Source organism: Aptenodytes patagonicus, chromosome 7 (assembly GCF_965638725.1).
Source record: "Aptenodytes patagonicus chromosome 7, bAptPat1.pri.cur, whole genome shotgun sequence".
NCBI lineage: Eukaryota > Metazoa > Chordata > Aves > Sphenisciformes > Spheniscidae > Aptenodytes > Aptenodytes patagonicus.
In genome coordinates, this window is record NC_134955.1 from 32,778,721 (window position 1) to 32,806,507 (window position 27,787).

At 40.2% G+C, this 27,787-nt stretch overlaps 1 protein-coding gene across 4 annotated transcripts in view; it reads right to left on the reverse strand.

Annotated features, from left to right (window-relative positions):
* Positions 1-27,787, reverse strand: part of RGS6 (regulator of G protein signaling 6) — a 293,786-nt gene that overhangs the window by 259,190 nt on the left and 6,809 nt on the right. For all 4 annotated transcript variants that reach the window (XM_076344752.1, XM_076344748.1, XM_076344750.1 and 1 more), the window contains exon 2: positions 19,790-19,894. In XM_076344752.1, coding sequence (XP_076200867.1) covers positions 19,790-19,873 — 84 coding nt within the window. In that variant the 5' untranslated portion in view covers positions 19,874-19,894. The remainder of the gene's footprint in view (positions 1-19,789; positions 19,895-27,787) is intronic.

Sequence of the window (27,787 nt, forward strand, 5' to 3'; positions counted from 1 at the left end):
CTGGCTTTAAACTGCAGTTCCACAAACCTTAGTTATTCAAAGTACAAAGTCACTTAAATATTCAGATTTCTGTCACCACTAGACAGGAGACAAACAAATTAGCTATGTTTTAAATTTGTGTAGCAGAAAGAATGTAAGCTTTTTTGTTAATCAGGATTTCAGTTACTCTTCCATTTGATTTCTAGTTCTATAGGAATACAAGAATGCTTTGTTTTGCTTTAAAAATTATATCTATGTGATAAACCATATGTGCATCTCAAGAAATCAAAAACATTATGACTCTCAGGACATGAACGCTACTCTGATTTTAAAAGACAGCTGTAATTAAAGTATTATAAGCATCTCCCCTTGGGATGGGGCTCCTTCTCTGCCCAACTCAGAACTGGGACTGAGCTCAAGTCATGGGCCATTAGGCTAAGTGCTGCACAGGCACAGAGAGAAAGGACGTTCCTCTTCCGAAGAATAGGTAGAAAATACACACACAGGATGCCAGAGGGGATGTAGTAATGCTAACAGGCTTCTGCAGAGCTTTTTTTTTTTTTTTTAAATGCTTTAGAAGTTAAGGCTTTTAACCTAAGTAAGGCAGGGCAAAAAGAAATATCAAATGAAAGAGAATGAAGGGAAGTGGTCATAGACAAGAGGCTGTAGAATGAGAAAAATACTCGTATGCACAGCAGGAACTGACTAGTTTAGCTAATGACAGAGCAAAATGATAGGTTAAAGGCTAGTGAGCGATGTCTTCAGTTTATTAATGCAAATTTATACTGGTGATTAAAGAACAAAAAGGGGGCTGTGGTGAGGGGCAGAGCTCCTCCAGAAGTGCTGACCCTGGGCTCTTCCCAAGGTGCCTGCCTGCAGGGCCAGTGGAAACCACACCTGGGACTCAGGGCAAGCTTTAGCCAGGACAGGATACTCACCTAATAAGTTATCTGATACTTCAAAACTTACAAGAACTTTATTATTGCCTTAAGTTATACTACTTAAGTGCAGAAATGCTTTCGTGCAACATGATTATGACTTTATTTTAATTCCAGGATAGCGACTCTAGAGGAGCATCTTCATTTCATTTTTGATATTTTTATAGTGTCTTGGTTTTCCTTGGCATCAGAACAGAAAGAAATGCCAAAGCCTTCTCAAAAACAAAACATGAGCTGTCTTCTGGCAAACTGTACTAGCAAGAAGTCACTGATAGAGGAAGGCAATGATACAGGAAAAGCAGTGCTTTTGATATTTTTCATTGAACGGACTGAGGCAGAGTGAAGTCAACTGAATTGAAGTAAGAAAAACAGAATCCCAGATCTGTGAAATTTCTCTCCACTACCTACATCATGGGATATTTCTCCCTCTCTTTTCAAATATGATAAACCCTACACACTTGCACACGTATATTCATATACTGTACCTATGCAAAAACCGGACATATACACATGCATATGTATGCACACACCTTTATGTTATACATGCAAAAATGAATATTGTGCATATGTATGCAGCCTTTACTAAGAGAGGACATTTTCTGTACTGCTTATATCTAATAGTCCAATGGTTACTCTTCTTAAATTTCCTCTTCCTGCTTAATTTCCTATCATATTAATATTCAGAAATTACATATAGAGGATATAAGCTTAAAACTACTAAAAAAAATTGGCCCAGTCTTCTGCTGCAAAAATCATGGAGCGAATTTATATTACTGCTGGACACTTCTAGAAGGATTCAATAATCAAATGTAAAACAATTTTATTGCCTAAAGCAAATTAGAATGATGCCATAGAGTGATACCAGCAGCTGCCAGCCCCTTCCCACATGCTGAGACAGAATATGCAGAAGGTAGTAGAAAGGGCTACAGCCTTTATTTTCACAAGTCCCTTTTGCCCATTTTCAGAAGTGCACCTAGAGAACCAGGTTGGCCAGGAGGGAGCGCAGGAGAGCCTTTCAGCCACAGTCCCTTCCAGAACAAGCTGCCATGGTCAGAAAACCTCCTCAGACATCACGTTCTGCCCCTCTGGTAACTCAGTCAGTGCAGCACTGCTCTCCTATCGAAATTTTCCCTCCCTAGCATTCAACCTGAGCTTCCCAAGCTGTAATTCATGGCCCATGTCCTTTGTTATATCATCTGGCATTACGGAGAAGTGCTTGGCTCCATCAGCTTTGCAATTACTCTTCAATCCTCTATAGGCTGCTATTAGATTTCCTCTTTGCCAGGCTCAACAAGCCCAGCTCCCGCAGCCTGCCTTCATGAGACACGTGCTCTAAGCTCCCGATCATCTTGGTAGACCGTGCTATTTGGACTTGAAGCTCTCCACTGATCAAGCTTTACCTTCCTTGCTACCTGTCACAGCGGTGGCAGATCTCAGGTTTTAACAATCATATTGCCCTAACTTTAAAAACCCCTCAAGAATACGCTGGTTCCTACCATACCTGAGCTGGCCTCTCAGTAAAAACAGACTTTAACTTTTTTACTTATCTGAACTTCTTTTCATTCACAGCTGACACTCAAGGATAAATATAGCTCAGCAAACATCAAAATATACATACATACACACACACTTTTCTTCATTTACAAGAAAATTATTTAGGGCAAAATCCAGCAACCCTTTTCATTTGTACTAGCACAAGTTCTGATCAAAAGTTTGCTGAAGGCAAGAGGAGCATATCCAATGACTTTAATTAGTTTTGGGTTAAACCATTAACAATCCTAAAGACAGCCAAATCTGAATTAGCATTTTTGCAAGGAAAAGTCCAATTAGTAGGTGCAAGAACTCCAAAGTAGATGTGGTGTGCTTCAGAACCTGTGCTGGTAATACACTGGGTAAGATCAAATCCCCTGCTCAGTATGGTGTTAAGGCAGCTCTCAGACTTCAATGTCAGCTACTGACTGAATATTTATTTTTGTTAATTATAGTAAAGGTATCAGTCCCAACATCTGGGACAAATTCCTATTTGAGTTACTACATTTTGATCCAGCCAAATCTTTCTACAGCATCTTCACATAGAGAACACTTTCAGCTCTCAATATTAAACAGCTTTCAGCTTTGAACTCTATACTTATTCAACCAAGAGTGGCTGCATTTCAGTAGTCTATGAAATTACTATGTACAGTAAAATCTCTAGAAATGTTATGGGTATTTATTTCATTTTAATTTGAACCCATTAGTTAGAAAGAAGCCCCATTCTACAGAGGCACATCCAATTCAGCAAATTTAGCTATGATTCTTTAACATTATTACCACTAAATTACTTTCCTCCAGAATTATAGTAGGCTAAAGCGAGATATTAATTTTGTCTGAGACTAAACTACATACTGAAAGCTACTGGCCACTTTAGTTCAGCACTCCCAAAATCATTAAAATGAAAAAAAAAGTAGAGGAAACTAAGAATAAGCTGCATGCCACACGCTTAATTTCCTCTGTAGCTTCATATTGCAAGTTTGATGTCAATGATGTTAGTTCAATCAGCAATAACAAGGTATCCAAACATGTGGCTTTTGCACAAACAAACAATCCAAAACCATGAATAAAGACACAGTAACTTAAAAGGCAGGTGACAGAACAGAGACAGCAGTGTGACCTATAGGGAGAAAAAGCACAGATGATATGGAAGGCAGCAGGACAGGACAGTACCCTGTACAGCTCAAAATATCAAACCTCCCTCCCCATTCCCAATATTACAAAGCCACCCTTTGTCCCCAGCATCACCATGATGTCAAACACCTCAACTGACCTTCAATGCATTCACTACCCAGAGACTGTAACACAAGCCTTTTGCACTTATTTCTTTGAAGCTTTGCTCTCAAAGGCTCTGTTGATAGATCCAGACAGATTACCAAGACCACTGATGCTGTTAGTACTACTGATGCTTCAGCTGCCTTGCATACAAATAAGTAGTGTCAGCTGCTTCTTCCAAACATTTTCACTGGGATACAGGCACAGGGCAAGCTTCTGTATAAGCTAAAAGACCTGTTAGCTTTAAAAGGGGTCCCCAGCTTCCCCACATACCACCCAGGAACCAAGGCAGGCACAGATGGACACTGAGGTCAGCAACAAACGTGCACACTAAGCAGCCTCCTGGATCCTCCTATACCTATTCTTATGTCACATTACTTATAAAGATCCTCTTGCACAGACGACCTGAAGGAGACAGAGACAAAATGTGCATGTCCTAAGGTGACATTCCCTGCACCACCTTGGAGCAGGAAAGGCCACCAACCTCGGCTTCCCTCCACTCTTACATAAGGTGTCAAGACAGTAACTTTGAAGGTGCAGCTGGGAACACCAGCACAGACTCTGGCTGTACTTCATACACATTTCCTTCAGCTGCCCGCCCTGGGAGAGCGCTTGCTGCAACAATGGAGTAACCTGAGAAGCGGAGCAAGCTGTCCCCCTGTACCTCCGCAGTCCATCTGCACGTGCTTCTTTTCCCCCAGTGCCCCTGTGCTCATTTATAGAGAGCATCACTACTTCATCAGGCTTCAAAGCATTAAGACCCACCAGAAGCGGCGTGGCTCTGTCCTCATAGGCTCAAATGCTACCACACAGAAGCTGACTTACCTTACGCTGCCTGCCCAGCCAGGCATAATAAATGAAAAAGGATGGTCTACAGCGTTTTCCTCATATTTAAAATTGGCTTTGAGGGACCTATTAACCTGTGGCATTATTCTGTCTCCTTGCTTCTCCACAGAACAAGATGTAATCCTCATGTTTCCGTAAATTACCATAATGAGGTATTTCATGAGAGGTTTCATTTTAGCTCTGCACATACACTGCTTCCAAAAGACATATTTTGTACATCATCACTTTACTACTACCACCACTGCCAGTAGAGTTGTAGTCTTTATTTGATGTGTCCATCCTGCTGCATGGAGCTCAGTACAAGGAATCTGACAAACATATCAACTTCATCAGATGCAAATATTTTTTTTTTTTCCCCCTCCTGTTGAAGTCTGCACTAGCCTCTCAAAGAAATTATATTACACGGTTCAGATGCTGGAAACCATGACAGCTTCTCATTCATTCAGAGGAGGCACTAAGGTAGCTAAACCACGAAGAAAGTCAAGAGTAACAAATGCAAGGCACGTTAGTGGTAACATTTGGATTACAACACGGAAAAACAGCTTTATGAACATAGCTGAGCCAAGCAGCTCCACAGCAGCACCGACGAAGTACATGGATTCACATGCTGGCACTCCAACACAGCCAGAACAAATATTCTGACCCACTTCATTGGAGGGCCCCCTCTTTACATAATAGATTTGATGCTAGCAACTATTTCCCCTTTAAGAATGAGCAACTCTAGGATGCTACTTAATCAGGCCACCGTCTATCCTGTGCATCCCCAAATGAAACAAAACCAGCAAATTATTCTTTTCTCTCCGTTTCAAAGACAAGGGGGGAAAAAAAAACTACAATGAAAACACTACAAAAAGTCATTAAAGTAAGAGACAACTAATTTTGTCATCAAATTCTTTACACATTGGACACAGACCTTGGACAACAGTACCATAACAGCACTACCCCATCTGGGATTTCCAATGCCTTTAAGAACCCTAGATTTAACAATTTTGAGATGCACTTTAGCAACCACAACAACAAAACCCCAAAATGTCAGATACATAAATTGAGGCCACTGTATCCCAAATGATTAAACCAGAGTGATCTAATATTCATACTTTCCCTAGAGTATGTCTCTTTGTTTTTGAGTGCCGTCTTGAGACTCCTTGGCAGCGAGGAAGACTATGAAGTGCAGCTGAGCAGTTCTCTCGCCTGAACTGCTCTCAAGACAGCACTTTGAAACAGGAAGAAACAGGACTCAGGAGAACATATAAATATCTTATAAGGTGCTGGAACACTCAGTAATTAATTTTTCAGCAAGGAGAAGCTTTTATTTCAGCAATGTGTAAAAAAGAAATTTCGAATTCCATACCCATGACCTGGCTACTCATGCTCTGACCCAAAGTAATAACAGAAATGGAAGTCATGATTAAGGAACCTGCATAAAACAGGCCAAGAGCCCCTGCTTTTACTTAACCTGATTTCCACGGTAATAGATGAGAGTTTATTTCCATTACAGAACTCTCTGGAAAATTTTATTTTCTTTCTGTATGAACCTAAGAGAAAAAGAGCACTCTGGCTTTAATTAGGACAAGAAGCAGGGGTGAAAGATCCCGAAAGCTTTACCTGCTTCAGCGCAAAAATGCTTTTGTCATTCTGGAGTCCGGGGTAGGTTAGACAAAGCACGAAAGCATTAGCCACACCAAATGGGAATGTCCAATTTTTATGGGAGCATTACCTTAAAAGTCACGGTGAGCCAAATTCAACACGTGATCTGATGGGAAAAAGAGTGCTCCTCCATCCCTCTTCTCCTTCCTGAGCACCAAATTTGCCCGAGGCTCTTCCTACACAATTTTAACCCATCTCTCCTCAATATATTGCTCTTCCAACATAGAATCATAGAATCATTTAGGTTGGAAAAGACCTTTAAGATCATCAAATCCAACTGTTAACCTAGCACTGCCAAGTCCACCACTAAACCATGTCCCTAAGCACCACATCTACACATCTTTTAAATATCTCCAGGGACGGTGACTCAACCACTTCCCTGGGCAGCCTGGTCCAATGCCTAACAAGCCTTTCGGTGAAGAAATTTCTCCTAATATCCAATCTAAACCTCCCCTGGCGCAACTTGAGGCCATTTCCTCTTGTCCTATCACTTGTTACTTATGTGGGAACACTTGCCCTGTTCCAAGCTCTTCTCTGCAGTCCTGAGTAAACAATTAGTGATAGCCTCAATTAGCTCCCTGATTAATTGACCTGCTATGTCTGCCAAGATCTGGAGGACAGCTTCGGACATGCACCTAAATGGTTTGCTACACATTTCCACTTTCAGCTAGGAAGCCACAGAGAAGAGAATCTGTTTCCTGTGATGTTTCTGGAAAAATTTCCAAGATCAAGAAGTCATCAGACCAGAATATGAATTAAAAAAAAAAAAAACGCTGAAGTTCCCAGCCCCTTGGTCTCACTGTAAGAAAGAAATTAAGTTCCTACACCACTGCTGCAACAGTCCCATAATAAGGATGATAAACAAGATTGCTTTTCTAAAAAATGTAATGGTTTTGACATATTGTTTCATTCCACAAAACAGAAAAGGTATTTGTAAAAAAAAAAAAGTCATGGGAGGAAGGAAAAAAAAAGGCAACAGAAGTCAGGAGCCCAGCTGTGACAACACGCACCTGATGCTACAGGATTAAGTTCAAACACCTGCCCTCAATGAGGCAGCGAAAGAATTTAAATCAAGGTAATGTGTTGGGTGGGTGCATTGCAATACTGGAGTTAGTCTAGGTCTTCACCTCTGGATTTGATAAACACACCACCAGGAACACAATAAAAATCCTTACTGATACCTTGTACACAAGTTTTCATAAACAGTTTCTTTAAATAAAAAAATTCTCATCCTGATATCCCCAAACAAATGTACCTTTCAGCATTTGGTTTCTCTGTGAATTATAGAGCCATTTTATAATGATTCAACTATTTGTTCAGCTGCTTGCAAACGTAGTGAACTAACAATGAACAACAATTCTTATTAAATATTTCAAATGTTTCTTTCAAAGGTCTCATCCTTAGGAATCCAGGAAGAGAATACTGATTTCCATTAGGTAAACATTTCGTCAGTAATTCAAGTTTTGTATACTAAGCATTCCACAGAGGTAAAAAGACATTTCTTGGATCAGATTCCAGCATTAGCAATGAATGCTTAAGATCTAAGGCAGCAATGTTTGAGCAGAAAACACACCCACACAAAAGCCAAACTTAGTAAATACATATGGACACAGATGGTGAGGTCGCTGGGTTACCAAAGACAGAATATCATAAAACAGATGAAACACTGAGTGCTCCAGGTAAAAGCAAACACATTGACTATCACCTTGTTGCTCTTAGCAATTACAAACTGCTCACTATAGGCAGTGGAAAAGTCCTTTTTCAGCAATCCCAAATTACTTGATTAGGCATTTATCACCATACTCACCACCAGCTTCATTCTGTTCAGTTGTTGGTGGTGTTTTTCTCTGTGTTTTGTTTTCTTGTTTTGGGGGTTCTGGTTGGTTTTGTTGGTTTTTTTGGTTTGTTTTTTTTTTTTTAATCAGAGGCAGCCAGTACTTAGTGAAGCTTTGACTTCATGGATGGCAACACCACAGACAATGAGGGGTTCCTTGTGCACCTCACAGGCACTCTCCAGCTTCAATCAAGGGCTGAGTTTTGACCTTTCCGAGAGCTCTTCTCAAATTTTGTTGAAGTGAAATTGAAAGATAATTCAAGATCTGGGTGTGATTTTTATCCAAACTGCTGAGCACCAGGGGGACAAACAGAACATCTGAGAAGCCCCTTCAGGAGTTAACCCTGGCAAGGTGAGGGGGTGCCTAGGGAGCCAGAGAGGTTCCTTTGTGCTGAAGCTGCTGCCTTCCCTTCTAAACTGCTAATTTCCCACAGGATCAAACTGTCAGGTCCTGTGGATACAGAACCCAAAACTATCAGAGCCAAGATGGACAGACTGGTATTTTCTGGACATCTCAATTCATGCTACTACAGTGTCTCCAGGGTAATTTCTTTTGCAAGGGGTGTCTGTGCTACAAAATCAACCAGAATGAAATGATTTCCAACAGACCCACAAAGAGGTGGCAAATTGTCATTGTTTTCTTACACTTTAGATTCAAGTCTGGCTGCAAGTTGTAAGCCTAGAAGCTAAAACAGCCGCCTCCTCTCTCATTACAATCTCCCTCCATTAACCAGTTTCCCAGTCTAAGGATTTTGCTTGCCTTGCTGAAAATACTCTTGGAGTGGCACAGCTGCCACAGAGAAAGCTGGTCAACTGCCATAATCAGTATGCAAAAAATTAATACACTAGGGATAAAATAATTAAAGTAACAGAGCCAGTTTACTCATTCCTGCATGTTTTTGTAATTCATTTAGAAAGAAGCATCTCAGCTGCTTCTCCTTGAACGCCCCAAGAAGCTCTCTGCAACTTGACATATTTAAATGGTTTCTCTGGTCATTGACTCTTTCTCAGCACTTCAACTTGAATGCATCAAAATCAGGGGAGTAAAACAGTGTCCACCACAGGGTATATGACCCAGCACATGACCACATTTCCCCTTCATTGCTCTCCCTCAGTCTGACAGATGAACTCAGTGCTATTGAGACAACAGTGGCCTAAAGGGCACCCAACCTTCAGTTAATTTCCACTAACTTAAAACAGCTACACCATAAGAATGGTAAGACTGTCAAATGAAACACTTTGGGGGCGGGGGGGGGGGGGGTGTCAGGAAACTGCAAAATGGAGTAGGAGCACGTAGCTTCAGTGTGCTTTTGCCTGACCTCAGAGGTGACTCAGGCCTCCTTCTATGGCCAAATGTTTCTCAAGTTTACACAATTAAGATAACAGTGACAGCAACAGACTACAATTAGAGCTTGCATGCAGCCCACAAGTAGAGTCAGATACTTTTAAGACTGCTGAAGAAATGCTTTAAGTACTTTTAAATCTCTCTCGCTATTCTAAGTCAACAAATACTGGTTTTTTGAAAGCAGTCTTGAGTCTTAACCGTCTCTCCAAAATGCATCACCCTTTCAGTTCATTTATCCTTTCTGCCTACTTTTGGTGCATGCTCTTTCAATCCTCTTTTCTCCCTTCAAACACTATTACCCACGAATGTCAGACACACACAAAATGAACATTTTAGCAAAGACAGAACCAGAGCATAGGCCACCGCCACAAAACTTTTAGCCTGTCACAATTTCATGCAAGTGTGAGTCAAGGTCTTTCCTATGCCCCCTAAAACTCTCAGACATCTCTTAAGTGGGAGGAAGAGAGCACCACTGATGCTAAATACACTATAAACAACTTAAATACCATTTTTATCATTGGAAAAGAAAACGGAGGTTTCTTTCTTGCATGCAGAAAGGAAAACTTGTTATAAAACTCAACATGTTTTAAGTGCTTTCCAGTCAAAAATACTTAAAAAAAAAGTCACTACCAAAGTAGGTCACCTTTCCTGGTAAGAGGACCAAGGAAAAAAGCACTTCGGCTCCCTTTTTCCAAAGAACAGATGCTTTCACATTATTAAAAAACATGTGGGTTTAGTCACTGTTTATTCCACAGATAACTTTCTAGATACAAGACAATGGTTAGACTACCTTCAGCATACAGACAGACAACAGTAGTGCCATTTACTGTAGCTCTGTTTTTCCATGCATAGAAAAAATATAATTAACAGAGCTCCAGTTAATTTTACTATTAAGAGCCCAGTGGGAAACAGTGCAAGTGACAAGAACCCAGTGCTGCCAAGGTTTATGTGACACTTCGTGCAAGTTATTGAATGAGCTAATTTGTACATAGCTACAAGCCCACATTTAACAAAATTGTGTGGATTTACTTATGGGGAAAGACATCCAATTATAGCATCAGTGAATGAAATACTCCCTTTATTTGGGGCACCACCAAAACAGCTCCTGCAGCAATGGTCATGCCAACAAGCAGAGGAGAACTGTGCTCGCAAATACAGAGGTTGTTAAACAGCCTCCACAGCCCTCCAGTTCCAGGTCTCCTTGCTAAAACTGCCAACTAATGTAAGACATAAGGAAAAAACATGTGAAATGGTAACAGAGCCAGAGAGGAAAATTCTTAATATGCGATGGCCACCAAACCTATTTTCATCAAATGGGGAAAAAGTACAACTCAAAATAGTTGGTAGAGGAGGAGAACAGAAGTGACACCTGCAGCACTATACTCTGAGATGACTCTGGTACACAAAACCATTTCCATCTAGAGTTTAAAAACATAACCATAGAACCATTTCTATTTGACTTCAATCCCACAGAACCCCAGTTTTACAAAACCGAAATATGAACAAAATTGAAGTTGATCTGCTTTCTCTCTCAACCAAGAAAGAGATCTGAATAATTCATTAACATGTTCCTTGATTAAATTCTTCTTCCTACCTATTCCACTCATTGTACTCTCAATTAAAGCATTAGAAAAATACATATAATATTTTGTCATTTCTTCTTGTGTATGCCACAAATATGTTTCACTTTACAAATATGTATCACTTTACCTTCAGAGGCACTGATTTATTGGTCCAAAGTATAATTTCCACACACTTCAATGCAAGGTAATATTAATGAGCTCCATTAACATCGAAGAAAAGCAAAGTAGGGAGACATCTTATCTAAATGAACACCTTTGCTCATTCCCCCCCTCCCCCCCAAAGACATGTAGCCTTTGAACTAAAATATCAAATATACTCAATGAGAATATAATTCTTTGTTAAGCAGACCTGTGCACTTCAGTGTCTGGTTAACCGGTTACTTTTCGTTTTCTTCAGTTCATTTAACTTCAGAGAGACAAGGAAAAAGAAGATACAGGACAACAACAGCAGTGATAAAGAATAAAAGTAATTGCTTCCCCTTGAACATGGTATGACAGCTTCTCATGAAAAAAAGAAAGTGTGCTTCAAAATGTCTTCGGATGCAAAACATGAGTTTTTAAATGGCACTTCATTTGCATATTTTCATGGTCCCGCACGTGTAATTCTATTTATTGAAATGAATCCTCCCACTCAAACTTTATTGCAGAGCCTTATGAAAGAAGTTCATGATCCTCTGAAGTGATATTTTATTAATCAGGATAGAATAAGGGTTTAGCTGAAGTTCTATTACAAAACAAAAAAACGTGGTTTCATATGCATTTCATCCAATTCCATCCAAACTCTTTTTTCTTTCATCTTAATATTAGGGTTCAAGACTGCATCTGAAATAGCCAGAAGCTGCCTCCTGGAACGAGTCGGGCTGGCAGCTCTCTACTACTTCACTACTTTACTTTGTTTTGTTTTTAATAAATGAAACAATCCCATGGCTAAAATAATGCTTTAGGCAGAAAGAAAACACTCATAGTCAGCATCTTGCCCAAAACAACATGCAAAAGTAAATCAACAAACATAGTGAAAATACTCCACGACCATAACTTAAGATGCTGACAACAACAAATACACAGAGAATGACACGAGAAAGATGCCGGGGGAATAAAAGAGAACCGTTTCGAAAAATGCATGGCATTAAGTGCTACAGCTAGAATAGCATAATCTTACCCTCTAGCTGAACCTTCAAGTTTTATCTCTGTATTCTAAATTTGCACTGGTTGCTTTGCTAAAAATATACTTTGACGTTATCATAGCTATTGGTCCTGGCTCGTCTTTTTTCTGCCTCTGAGAACAGCTAAAGTAATAGATCACTAAGACTTTTACGGGTGCAAGAGACAGTTTGTTTCAGTTACAAACAGGAGCAGAGAAAAGATGAGCCAGAGAGGAAGGAAAACTAAATAAATTTAAATAAGACAACTATTTCTGAATATGGAGAAAACTACAAAAAAAAAAAAAAAAGAGATAGCTATAGGCTTATCACCAAAATAACTAACTACAAAGAGGGATACAATACACAAGGGCTAAGGCCACCTTTACACTAGGGCTAAGGCTACCTTTTCCAAGATCGGAAAGACAGATTCATATGTGTAAAATGTAAACGAATTATTCTATGCATGCATTATTTGAATGGAAAGATTTAAGGCATATAGGATATATAAGAAAATAATATACATATCTTTTTAATATATCTTATATATGTTCTAAGAATGTATCTCCTATATTAGGCTAAACTAAATAGCCAGGAAAAAACATAAAGATTATTTGTTCATCCTCATTACTTCAAAGGCATGTGAGTATGTGCGCGTGCATGTGTGTATAGTTATGTATTTATATAACTAAAAAGAGAAACAAGAAAATAGTTATTTGAGGGTCTACCTACCTACCACATTACATGCATTTCCCTATTTGTAACTTTGCACACCACCTACTAATCTGCATCTTTAACCTCAGCTAAGTCTTAACTATTACTGCAAGACAAACGATGGAAAGAAACAACAAACCACAAAGTGTCCAAAAGCCCTTCCTGCAGGTGAATCACCTCCACCTGACTCTAAAAACATGTTCCCGCCATTTGTACGACAGCTTTATTTGTGTCTAAACAATGATGCAAGTCAGCTTCTGAAGCCCTCTGGGCACTAACTTCTTGCAATTTTACACTAATGCCTTAGATCATTAATCATTCATACACGTCTAACAGATGCAGAAATCAAACCCACAGTCCCCAGCTTTACCACAAGGCTCCCCTGACAGCTACAGTCAAGGTCAGTGGCATTAGCTTTGTTCAAGGACACCGACATGTGTCAAACTTTAGCAGTACAAATTGTTTGCTCTTGCATGAATAAAGGGTATTTGCAGGTATTTTATCTCTATTCAAGGTGATCTGAAGAAGGTACAAACAAAGTTATAAAGACTTCTTGGCTCATTTTGTCTCCTCTACTTTTGCAAGAAATGATGTCACACAGGCCTCTTCAAAAACACGCCTACACCTATCCTAAAACCAGCTGGCTTCCTTGGCCACACTACTCCATGCAGCAGTTGCTCCAGAACTCCACTTTTCTGAGAATTAGGAACCACCTCCTAATTCCCACATTGCATTTATTAATCAGAAATTTATAAAAATTTGTGTGCACGCCAGCACTATCCTCAGCTTAGTAAGGTCTTCTCCCTGCCTGATATTTATACCTTAGAGCACTCTTGCAGAGTAATTACATCTCTCCTACCTCATTTTGTTTTGCTCAGCTAAATAAGTCACTTGTTTCTAGTCCATCCTGTGTAACCAGGTCACGTTTTCTGACAGACAGGAGATGACAACAAAGACTGCACCATGACCTAGATGAGGCCATATCACTGGCCCTTTGCATAATACTATTGACACCGGTCACTCCCCTGGAAATATTTCTCCAAGACACTCTAGGATTATATTTGTGTTTTTCATTGCCATTGCACAATACTGGACCATGATGTACCAGTGTACTCAGGTCTCTCTTCTCTGCTGCTCCCACCTAACAGATCTCTTGCACACAGCTGTTCCCACCTTTGTCCCCCACCGTACAGCCTCTCTCTCTCCGTAGGACTAAATTTAATGCCACTACTGTGATTCCTCTCCCCAAGATTTTGCTATATGAGGTACAGAAAGGAGAATTATTCAATGTTACACCTGTTACTACAGGAAATGCCAAGAGGGAATCTCCTAGATAAAAACCATCCAGCTCTGCCTTTACTGCAGCCACAGTTTAACAAGTAGCCCATCTTGCATGCATGCATTTCCCCCTCTCTGTACAACACCCTATGCAGTCAAAAGTTGTTGACACAGTAAATCAGTTGGATAAGGAAATTAGCAAGGTTTCAAGAAATGGTCAACTTTTGTTTACAGCCAAGGCACATGAGTATTTGCAGAGATAAATTAACTGAAACCTCCTTTTCAATGTGCAATACAGAAGTGCAGAGTTAAAGCTGCCCTGCTGCCTAACCTATATGTTAACACATCTCAGTAACAAGATCAGGTTTAAATTTATCTTCCAACATGAACAGTGCTAGCTGGGGTGTTACTTATTAAAAATTGTGCGTGTTTCAATTCCTGAAGTACTGATACGTACTCTCAAATTCAGTCCTAGTTTAATCCTGGGTTACTGCTTTTAGTCTGGAAACGGAGTAAAAATCAGGAAATGTCAAGAGCAAGCTGGCTTAAAATGCCATAAAGTAATCTCTAACGACAGTACAGAAAAATCTTTGGGTAAAATTTGAAGACTACAGGTCTGCAGTGTTATCAACTCGTGCATTATCATCAAAATTTTATAGTTTTATGTTAAAGAACCAGTTACAAAACAAGCAAATGTGTGAGAATCTCAGATTTCATGTACAAAAATAAGGTTGAAGGCCTTTACATGCAGCAGAATCCTAAAATATAACTCAAGAGACAAATAAAAAGAATGCCAAAAGTATTCAGTTTAAATGCATTTTAGGTTCTGTTACCTCTTAAAACCTTGAAAGGGTTAGGAAACCTCAAAAAAGGTGCAGACTGCTTTTATTAAAGTATAAAAGTTGTATGCATGAAATCCATCTCATTTTAACATACTGCAGCTTTTTTTCTTTATTTGCAACAAGTCGCCATTTGGACTATACCTTTATGGGTTTTGTCTGCTTTTGGTTGCTTGGACAGGGTCCTATTGAGATAGTTTTTCATGTGCTATTTAGCACAACTTAAGAGCAAACAAATAGTAGTCTTGGTCTTCTGACAAGCTCCCAATACCAGCATTATCTTTTTTTTATCTGAACAGCTAATTTTAACAACAGTCTCTTCCCCCATCTTTCTGCTTTGTGGTCCATACATTTTTTTGCATGCTTACATCTGTCTTCACAACTGCTTGATCTCCCATTTCCCACCCTATCACCACGTTGGACCAGGTCTGACAGCAACACTCCAGCTATTTGCCACGACTGGAACCTTGGAATCTGCCTGGAGAAAAGGTGCTAATGTAAAGTTGCAATTTTTTTTTTTTATATGATTACAATTCAGTTCTTAAACCAGCATTTAAAAAGGGGGTAAGGCTGCCAAGTACTGAAGGTAGCAAACAACTCAGATTTTTCTGAAAGCATCTTGTGGCAGCTGCAAGTTTGTATTACATTTACTTAGAACAGTAATTGCCTTTGGAAATTAGATTTTCCTGCTTGTTCAAAAGATTTACGATGAGTAACCATAAAAATTCAAAATTTAACTCACTAAGTGCCAATGTTAGCAAGCAGATATAAAAGATGTGTCTGGCAAAATTCAGCAGAGATGGAAGTGTACCATCAGATAATCCAGGTCATTTCTTTGACAATACCCTTTGATATCCCTCAGAGCATGCACGCTCACAGTGGTTCTAAGCATCTCTAACAGTACAGTTTGCGAACTCTTCCCCATCCTAAGAGATCTCTCTCAGGAACAAGTACGCCTTGCTATCCAATCTAGATTTTCGTTTCTGTGTTTTCATCCTTCTTATTATATTCCCCAGGTACTCCTAAACAATTCTTCCTTATTCGTATTTTCAGTTCTTATTTAGTTAAGCCCTAAATATTTCAATGTTTCTTTTCTTTCAGTGACATGACAATTTTCCACCATCCTTTCTGTAAGAAGATTTGATTTGCCAGATTATTCTGGTAATAGGTCTGGTGCCAGAAGGTGTCCATGAACGATTTGTCTTTCAATATGGTCTGCAGAAGGTGAACTTTCAGACCTGGATTATTGGAACAGTGAGCCAAAGGGCCCCTGGGACATAGTAACCAGCACTTGGAAGCCAGAAAGGCAATCAAGGGTAGCTGGATTTCAAGGGAATGTGTCAGGCGTTTAAAGTCAATTGATATTTTCTGTTACTGTTTGCTTGGAGTGCATTTTTTCTCTTATCATTGGCTTTTTATTGCATTTTTCCTTCCGTGCTGCAGCACCCACACAACACTCACAGACCAAAGTGAGGACTGGGATGTCACTCACTTCCACAGAAGCCCTTGTGTATTGACATTACCTGCTCCCATGAAAAGGAGGGTAGCGCATTTCAAACAGTCTTTTTAAGCACTACGTACCACTCTGCTAGTAGTAATCCCAACAAAAAAAAAATACATCACCATCTTCTCCAGATGTGGCCAGACCAATTAAGAAAACATGGTTCCTATGTTTTACTCACAGAGCAGTACTCAAATAGCAATGCAATTTCTGCAGTACCCTTAAATTTTTCATTAGATATCACTACGCCACACAAGATAAATGACAGCATATCCTTACTGTGGCGCTACTCGTAGCCCTATAACCAGCCCAGGGCTAAGTACTGAGACATAAAGAGAGATGAGAGGAAGCACAAATCCTAGGAGCGGGATGCAGCTTGCTTAATTATAGATGTGTACCGTATGACATAAGTACCTGACAGCTAGGTGTTGAGGCACCCGTGATTGTCAATGGAGACCTAGTCAATGAGTCATGTAGTTTAGGGTACAATTCATTTTAACAAGTGTAGGGTGAGGCAAATCACACCCTAAACACTACTTACCCTAATGAGTGCATCTGCACTACCTAATTCACACGCAGATGTCTTCCAGAACTGTAGGGCAACATTGAGCATTTTGGATTAAAAAAATACCATGCCTGACAATTTGATAAATATCAGCCCCCAAAAGGTTAACCCTGAAGGTAGAAGAAAATAAGACTTATCTCATTGAGACCATCTGCTGTAGCAATCAAAGCAGTTAGAATCCATTTGATTGCAGGAGTCCATAGAGAATATCACAAACTAATTGGAGTCAAAATAAATTAGTTTATTTTGTTCTGAATGGCCAAAATCCATCCTACTTAGTTTTACCTACCTCATTAAAGAGAACAGCCTGTTCTAGGCTCTTCTCCTTAAACAAAACAGACAAGAGGTTGCTCCAAAGGGACACTCAGCACCACCTAAGATCTGATTTGTCCTTCAGATACGTGTATCTCTTGCTAGTGATTATAAAGAAAGCCAGGCTACCACAACCACCCTCTTGGCTTATGAACTTCAAATAGACTTCAGTGAGTCTCAGTAAAGAAAGCATGAACAACTTGGTGTTGTACTTGTAGGGCTTTCCTCCCTCAAAACCCACAAACATGACAGTTATGACAAGCAACAAAACAGCTGACACAGCAGGAATTACTGTGGTCCCATTATTGAAGCCCACCCTTACTTCTTCTTCCTTAGGGGGATGAACAATTGCATCTCGGGATCCCTGCTGTGAGAAGCAAACCTTTTCTTTTGCTGTGACACACCACCAACCCTGAACTGTACGGTACGCTGGCAGATTGTGTTCTGTATTTCAGGGAGTCCAGTGCAGTGTTTTTCTCATTCATTACTGGCAATCAAGCCATTTGAAAGGAAATAAGAGATGAAGAGCTAAACACTCATTTGGAAAGAGGAGAGATAATCAAGAGAATAAAAGTCTTGTCTCAGATTTTGCATATGATTTCTCAACACTAAGGAACATATAATTGATGTGTAATACATATAGCTAATATCAAACAGTAAATTAGATTTAGAAAGTCAATGGAAATTAACTTTGAAGAATAGGTAATATTAACCCTATTCACAGAAGCAACAAAACCCCTCAACAAAAAACCTGACAGACATGCATTAGTTTAATATTGACAATACAGAATACAGTATTACTGAACAATGCATGGGGCATGCTATTCTAAAACATAACTGTATTTTGACAGATGACTGTATTATGAAGGGCTGGTAATACTGAAATCTGAGGAACACCAGTAAGGAGAGATGAATCAAATGGTATGAGTACGTTCCCCGTTGATACCGCAGAACTTGCGAGCCTTATTCTACAGTGACAATAATGAAACACTAAAAGGCAAAGAAATGGAGAAATCCTTAAGTAGAAATACCACGAGATGAATAGAAAAAGTGAGGCACATTCAAATAAAACAATGTTTTCAAGAATAGGTAAGTGGATTCTCTGCAGAGTCACAGATTTAATGCCCTAATTCTAGATCATGCAACCAGAAACTTCTTTCATATCCTCTATCTGCTTCAACCTGCTGGGGCGTTGGACCTCTCAGCAAACAGGTTCTAAAAAGATAATCTGACTAACTGACTACTGCTACTTCCAAATTAGCAGCCAAATTGTGTTCATAACACATTCAAAACAAACAAGCCTACACATTACCCAGAAAATTTTCCCATGTTAACAATTCCAGATCCCAAACCAAATATGCAACAACTAAACCAAAATTATGGTTATCAAAAAGTAACACTTTAAACAACTTATGCTCTATACGAAACCTAAATTATTTTCTCAGCATATGAAAGTCATCGAGATTGCAGTCACGCAAGCAGAAAACAGTACCCTGTACACCCAACATATTTTAGTTATTTATAACTATTTTGTAAGGTGTAAAAATGAGTGAATATAAATTTTACCCAGGATCATACTACGCAAGGAAACTTGATTTGAACTAGCATTGTAGCTCTTGAGTTAACAGAATGGTAGCTTCTTTGAGCCATGCAAGAAATTTTATTTTTGTCAGAACCATACAGCACTTTTGCATGCTACATAAGAAACATTTTGCAGGTTAAATAAAATGTTTACATTATTTCATCGAATTACAAAAAGACTCAATTTCATAGATAACGGATACACCTACCCCAGAGTAAAACAATGCCTTAGCAAATGGGTCAATAGATTGCTTTCCTTCATCTTTTATACTGCCTCCAAAGTACTTCAGAATAAGACATTTTATCATGGTGAAAGAATGTTCTTTGACATCATGCATTGCTGTTATTTTACCTTTGTCTAATTCATTTTTCACTAGCACTTGAGATGTTTCTCTTTTTTAATTTAAGCAATGCAACGGGAAGTAATAACAACTACCTGCAAAGAACTGAACTGTAAATTATGCAACAAAAAATACAACATGAAAATAGAAAAAAAAAATGTACTAAAAGATTGTTGTATGCCAGCTGCTTTATGCTTAGTGTGATAAAACCTGGAAGGTATGTACAATTAGTTTAGCTAGACTTAGTAAACTTGAACAATTAGCTAAAGTCACATCACAACTATTCACAAGAAGTTATAAATTTCAAGTTATTAGTTTGTCATCGAATATTTTATACTAACAAGCTTAAATGCTTCCACTGAACAGAGTAAGACTTCCAAGCTCCCAAATGCTATAGTTTTAAATACTTACTTTCCTGAAAACTATTTCAGCTATGCATCCAAGCAGCCTGAAACATACCTTTGACTTCAAAAGGGGCATGGGATCCTTTTAAAAGCCAATCACATAAGAAGAGATTTTTGCAAACAGCTCCAAATCCTTACCTTTCTGTAGACTATCATATTTGGAGAACTCTCCTCTGGGTCAGCGGTTTCCACGTTACTTGGATCAGTGGGCGCTTGGGCCATGTTTGCCTCTCGTCGCTCAGACTGCAAGGACAGGAGCAAAAGTCAGCATCACTCCAGGCTGCAGGGGAGCATGGCAAGGACACGCAACTACCTCCAAGGCAGGCACACGAGGATGGTACAGAGGGAACCACGCTCCAGACTGCACCCAGTGCAGGATTTTATCACACCGTGTCAGACAGTTAAATGCTTTGAACTGATTTGTCTAAATGCCCCAAAACTGAGTACTGCCAAGTCACATACAGCTGTGGTTTGGGTCATCACACACACACATTTCTCCCCAATTCTGCTCTTTTATCATTAGCCCCCATTCAATAAATGGCCAATTAATACTTTGCACACTTCCTTTCCTTGATATAAAGCACAAATGGCTTAGACTCAAACAAAAAGCCGAGGATAAAAAGCTTGCTGTGAGACAGAGTGAAACCCCATTGGAATCAGCAGGTGCAGCAGACTGTCAGCCATGCTGCCAGTTGTCGCCTCCAGACACTCGGAGCCGCTTCTGGCTCTCCCTAACCCCTGGGCAGCAGCCAGGAACCGGGAAGGCATAGCTGCTTGCTCAGAGTAAGTAGCTTCCCTCACCTCTTCTCATGATACAGCCGGGAAGAGGCAGCAGGACACAGGCAAACAACCATGCATAATACTCCTTAACCCAAACTATTTTCTAGAAGCACAGAAGCGCTGCCTTATCTCCTCCAGGTCATGCCAGGCTTGAGGCAAAAACATTAGTTTAAAAAAAAAAAATAAGGGCCCAGTGCAGAGAGGACACTTAAAATTCTAAGTCAAATGCCTATTTTAAATTTTTCTTTCACCAGCATGTTTGACAAGTTACATCTTAAATTAAATGCTGCTGTGGAGCCATGTGGTGACCTTTCCTAGCCTAAAAGCTAACATTGCCTCTTACAGACACTGGCATTAAAGCTATTTGACGAGCTCCATTTCTTTAACACTGAAAGTATTGAGATGTCCCATCTCAACATATTTTATTAAAAATTGAGACAAAAAAGTCTAAGTATGTTCACACACACATAATCTACACATTCATTCCTAAAACACAGTTCACCACTAAAACGCCTCCCTTATTAAGGAAGAAGGTACTTGCCTATTCCTTTCTATACCCACTTTTCACATTCCCACAGGCGACAAAGTGCCCCAGCATATAATATACATATATAGCATACAATTACATGTATAATACAGCCCCAAGCCATTCCAGCTGTCAGTTATGAGCTCCCAAAGACAAGTCAAGTGCCAGAATCAGACAACCTCAGACCATATCCCAGCTCTGCCCTGTCTCAGCAGTGAAAAGGCTATTGCTGTAACATGGCATCCTCCACTGGAGCCAGAAGCAGCTGAGATATCCCTTTAAGCAAGAGATAATAGAGACCAAGGTTAAATAATCTACATCAATCTAGATTCCTTCGTTTCTTTTATAAAGTACGCATGCACACAGAGGACTGTGGGCACAAATGCACTTGTACATGCACATATCAATTTTGAAACTCAGTAATACAGTTCTAGTTCAAATTAAACAATATACATATATATATTTATCACCTTTCAAAGGCATGTTCAGACCAATTTAGATGCTATTTTGTATTTAAGGGACAAATTTATTTTAACTCCTATTAAACTCATGTCTTCCTAGAAGCCCAAACACTGCACTGTTGTGCCAGGTCATGAGCTAAAAAGGAAATGGAATAAATTCCCGAAGCAAAATTATTAGATGCAAAAAAAATTAAATATCACAAATGGTGAAGGGTAAAGCATTTCAAAATTATAGCACTTTGAATGATTTACACTAATGTGGATTTTCACAGCACTTCTTAGTCATGATTTCAAGGCACTGAAGAATTAGGCTCTAAGTATCATCACTCAGTTGACCAGAGCAGGAACTAGGTAAAGATTTTATGTAACTTCCTGAAGGCAGTTACAAAGCAGAGTTGAAAGTGTATGTCAAGTCACCCGAGTTTCAGCTTCACCTGCAGTGTATAAAGACCACATTCACCGCTTACATTATATCTGAGATTATATATGCATACTTTAAAAGAAAACAATTGCAATTAACTTTTAATTGAGCAATGCTCCTTTAAAGAAGAAATTTCCAATTTCTAGTCAAAAAGCCCCCTGCAGCATTACTTAGCTGGGCTTCACTCATTGCATTATTTACTTTGAATGTCCACATTTACCTTGTTACACTATCAGCTCACTTGATCTTTTCTGATACTTCAGGATTTTCCCCCATAGTATATCTTGAAGCTTTTTATCTATTCCAGTGCAACAAGACAAACACATCTTGCACAATATAGTGCAATAGTGGCTGTCACGCTGTTCACGGTGACATTGAGGGAGCCACCGACTGCCTCTGAAGATCTACAAAAGGTAATCAATAAACACGAACCTGTTGTTGGAAGACAGAAATGCGCAAAAGTGCTTCCCACTGGTGCCCAGCATCTCCTGCTGGGTTTTGGTCAGGAACAGCAGGAGCAGGGCCACCGTTGCAGGAGTGACAGCAGGGTGGATGTCACAGGGGACAAGGCTGGAGACAAGGTAGGACTGAGGTGCACCCCGGAGCAGAGGCAAGTGCAGGCATCCCCTCCACGCAGCCCAGGCACTACTGGTGCTGAGATGAGCCTTAGCAGTGCCCCTGGACCAGGGGTGCCCCAGGGCCCTTGAATTGTCAGGGCTCTGACCATCACCCAAGTTTCTTCTCTTTCTTTTAGACTGCTTTTTTTAAAACCACAAAATCCCTTCTTAGATGGTATTCTTATTCTAGAGGAAAAAAGACTACAGAGAAAATAAGACAGTGATATGACACGGGCATGCTCTTGGCTCTTCAAGGTGAAAGCATGGCCATGCTGGGTGCCCCTGGATCCCATTACACCTGTGCATTTTAACATACGGGAGTTGAGTGGAGCTCAGCATCCAGTGATGCAAGACTTGCTTCCCTGCACTCCTGCCATGCTAAAGCCTGGTTTCAAACTAATTCACAAACGGAGCATTCTCACTAGCCTGAAGATTGTGGCACCGATTTCACACCCCACAAATGCAGACAAACGGCCAGCCATGCAGCAATACCTCTGACCAAGGAGCAACATCAGCATAGCTCCAAGGCAGCACCGCTTTTTTCTCTGCCTGGGGGACAGACCACCAGGGAGAAGGGTGGAGAGCCCAGAGCCAGGGCTCCAGTGATGGAGGCTACCTGCTGTGAACACATATGAGACTGCTCACATTCAAAGTACAGGTTTTTTTTACCCTAATACTATGTTAACGTGCTGCATTTGCAACCCTTTAATTAATATAATGGTATGTGAAAGTCCACATCTGACTTGCATAGTTCTCTGTTAAAAAACAAACCAACAAAAACCCGTAGCCTGGCATGAAAGAATCACAGGACTATTTTTCAAGGGATCCTATTGAAATCTATTCTTTCTACACAGTTTTTTTCCTCACTGCCAGCCCAGTCTACTCAAGATGCAAGCAGAAAGTCAACCCTATGTCACTACACAAGTTAAAAACAGTCTGCACTCTGAACGCTTCTCTAAGCACATGTTTGCAATGCATCAGCCAGAAGAGAATCCAGCTTGATCTTACATGGACATTTCAGCTACACAGGGCTGAGAAGGGCAAAAACAAACATTTTATTTAGGTTTTTAAAAAAATTAAAAGTACTCATGCACAGCCTCCTGTTAAGAGCCTCACCAATTACTACGTGAAGAGTACCATCAGCTCCTCACTCCTACAGGCAGTTTACTACATTACCAATGGCTAACTCATACCAGCCTGCAGCCACACACAAGCAATCTAAATCCAAATGCATATCTTCAAAAAATAAATAGTCTCTGAATTCCAACTCTCAGGTTCAAAAGATGCTGTTTTCCCACAGCTGTTTTTCTGACAATAGCCACACTTGCAGTAATCCAGACTCCTCAGCAGCAAAAGTGATAAAAATTGAAAACCATTTGCGCTAACCATTCTCTCGCTCTGCCACACACAAGGAGCAAATCAGCAGTCTTCAACTTCTTGTTTATGGATAAGATGGCCTATGAAGCCTTTAAAAAAAAAAAACAACCAAACAAAACCAAACCTCCCAAAAATAAGCTAAAAAGAGAGGGTGCATTTGCCCCTTGCTGATTTTTCTTTTTTTTTTTTTAATTTTATTCTTTATTATAGAACAGTTCTGCTTTTTCCTGAGAAACATAATCACACTGGACTAGATAGGCAGCCGTTAACAAAATGCACTGAATCACGATAAGAGTTTCATCTCTCTCTTATCTGATCAGGCTCCTCAAACTCCTCCAAAAACCAGAAGCTGCAAAGAGATATGGCTCCCATACATTACAAAAGGATCAGTGAACTCCTTTAAACTGGAATAACCAATTTTAAAAACGCCCCAAAAAGCAAGAAAACCATTTTTTTTTTTCCACAGCTCGCCTCTTCAGAGTTTGATACAGGAGGCAAATAATAAAATTTCAAAGACAACAACCTTTAAATTTTCATGCATAAACACTGTCAGTATTTAATCTCTATGTATATGTAAATTCAGTGAAAACAGCTAAGCAGTAAATCAAGAGCTTCCCATTAATGTTCTGAAATACCTTGACTACTGTAAGAAAAGACTATTGTAAACAAGACCGCTGTAAGAAAACTCTTATAGGCACAAACACCCATGTGCTTCACAGAAATTACGCCACCAAGTAGTCCTGATAGACTCCGGGTTTTACAGAAAACAGAGAAAGAAAGAAGTACAATGTTAGAAGAAATTCTGCAAAACAAGCTATTTCTTGAAAACATCACCAGCATTTAACAACCCCAATACAGGGTCATATTTGGGCTCTAATCCTACATTTTAATAACTAAGTTGTCAACTTAAGAAGCAAAATTAGTAGTGCAAAACATTTCTTGCACATCTGAGATAAAATGAGATAGTTTGTTATAACATGCATAAATTTCATCCTGGAAAACAGAACCTACTACATGAATCCCCATGTAAATATCCATCAGCACCACTCAGGTGAAATACAATTTTGTGTGACAATAAGTGGAAGTTATCTTTATGCTATGTAATTAATATATTTCAAGGGCAGCTTATCATTGACATGTAGTGCTGATGTCAATCATGAGATATTTGGAGCTTTAGCACACAACCATAGAGTAAAATATAATTTCATGTCATTAATACCTAGTTAATTTCTTTCTAATTAGTGAAACACATCTAGACTACATAACTTTTACGTGCCTGAGAAATCACACAACCACACGCCTTGCTGAACTGATAATTATCTAATAGCAAAAATCCCTACCTGGTTTGCTAGAATATTTAGATCTAATAGATCATGTCATTAAGGTGACAGGAGGGAAGACATGATGGGGGGGGGGGGTGGAGTGTGTGTGTGTGTGTGAGAAAAATCAGTCAATCTGAATTCAATTAGTCCCCATTAACATTAAGCTGATATTTCACATCCATTACAAAAGTCTCTCTAGAATTGCACTGGAAAGAAAAAAAACTTGCAGCTTCACATTCCTCTCCTGGTTAACTATTACTTCATTAAACTAGGACTTGGGCATGCCAAGCAAGGTGTGTATACTAGAGGACAACATACAGCGTATTGTAGAAGTCACCCTATTTACCAAGGCGAAGACATCAACCAGAGGATCCCCAGGTCCAACCTGGGCGATGCAGTCTGCTTTCAACTGGTGTAGGTCAGTCAGAGCACTGCATAATTCACCTCTACTCTTCCTGAGGAAGTAAACCCGTATGACTAGTGAAATAACTTTCCAAACAGGAACTGACACAACATCCATCTGAATCAGACAAAAGCCGGGAAGACTGGAGCCGAGATCAAAACCCCACCATCTCCTCCAGTCCAGTATCCTTACTGGTGAGGAGGGGGAAAATGCTGGTGTTACACATGGCACTGCTGACCACTGCGCTCAGCGAAACAAGACTCTGCAAGCATGTTCCCCTTCTGAAACAGATGTTGAGGAGGACATAAGGGCTAGTGAAACAGGAGCTGGGCATCCCCACATAGGGAGCCACACCACAGTTAGCAGTGACGGACTGAAAGGTCTTGTGCCACTCCGGATACCGCAGCGCTGCTCCCCTGCATGGAGAAGCAGCAAAGGGAGTCTGCTTTCAATCAGTGAAGTACAGCTCTCAAAGCATCTAAAAATCCTTCCAGTGACTGTTTTGGACATCAAATTGTAACTGAAGTTACTCTGAAAATACTTTCCCAGTGGAAGATCATCCCACACCTTCTGCCCCTCCTTGCAAGTACTGAACAATGCAGTACTATCAACAATATTCAGTCTGTTGCCTTTTTTAAGGAACAAAGTATAAACACTTCCAGCAACTGCACTTAATGTTCAAATTTTTGCCAAATGAATTCCTCTTTGTTTATGAGAAAGCAGTCTTGTTTATACTGGGAGAATTCATGGATTCTAAAGGACCCCATTCCTCCTCTTTCTGATGTACCAGCTCACAGGCAGCCCCATGCTGAAGTACTGGAGCTCAACACTTCTCTCGCTCTGCAACTGGCAGGACGAAAGACGGGCGCGCATGTAGGCATGGAAACAGCAGAGATGCTTTTGCCTCACCCTGCCAGAGCAGGAAGGACAGACCCGATTCTGGGACACTCCCTTTTTGTTCTCTTTAAGGAAACTGGGATCCTGATGAAGACCGGGATTTCCAATTTCTACTACTCTTACAGATATTTCCTAAAGATGCAGTCTCCCTCCATACATGTAACTAAGTCCTTCCTGTGAAAAACTTACCTCAAAACATCCTACAGGTACGTCTATATTGCCACAGAGTACTAGGGCAGGGAGCAAGCTCCAGGCTCCTAATCATCAGCACCGCTTAACTGCTAGTTTGCTTCCAGGTTCTCTTTTGTAGAGCTCCAGACCAGTATGTGGACACAGGCCTGGGAACACAGTTCTTGCCCATGACCACTTGCTCCCAAGAGCCAGCACGGATGACCTTACACAGGGTTTGGTTCCCTACTACTTATCCATTCCTTCAGCAGTCTCCCAATAGGTTCTGCAACCCCACACAGCCTCCCACCACGTCCCAAGTCATGCGATGCATAACCTCATCCTTCTGGTGGGCTGCAGGACAATCTCACATTTTTTAAACACTGTACTTGGAAAAAACACACATAATGATCATTGTATCTTTGGGCCACAGAGATACTATCTGGTGGCCAGAAGAGACCCCTCTGGCCAAGGATATGCACTACGGACACAGCCGTCTCTTAGACAGAACTAACTCTCAGACATGAGGCAATCTAAGCCACCTGGCTTCCTGCAGATAGACACAGTCTACAAGTTTAAATTCAGCCTACTGTGTAATCTAATGTGAGCAGTTGGTTTCTGCATGTACTCCTCTTCGATCACTTGCTGTTCACAATTACGTATGTCCTTTAATAAAACGAGTAAATATTCACGGTGTGGCGGTTTAAGCAGAACATTGCTAACCAGGGATCACCAAGGCCTTGTTCCACCTCCAAAAAAGGGCGCTCTCTGTGGTCTTGAGCAATTTTTTCTCCATCTGTGACAAATGTGGTAATATCACTCTGTCACATAACTGTATAACAGATGACACTAAGAATGGACAGTTCCAGTTGTTCCCGTTGTGTTAGCCACAGGTGACCTGTCTCAGTCAGATGTCTCAGCAGATGATCAGGCTGCTTCTTGATAAACCGTGGAAGATTATTACTTTCCTCCCCTCTCCCCAGGGAGCTACACCCCATTTTGATTCTATGTATTTCTAAATCTGCAGATATTTGTAGCTATTTTAGAATGCCGAAAATACATCTGCAACTGGACGTTGCATCCAGGAAACCTAGGGGTGGAAGCCAAGATAAAGTAACTCTCTTGGCATCTGACACTGACTAGGTCCTCAGTTCCCTGACACCT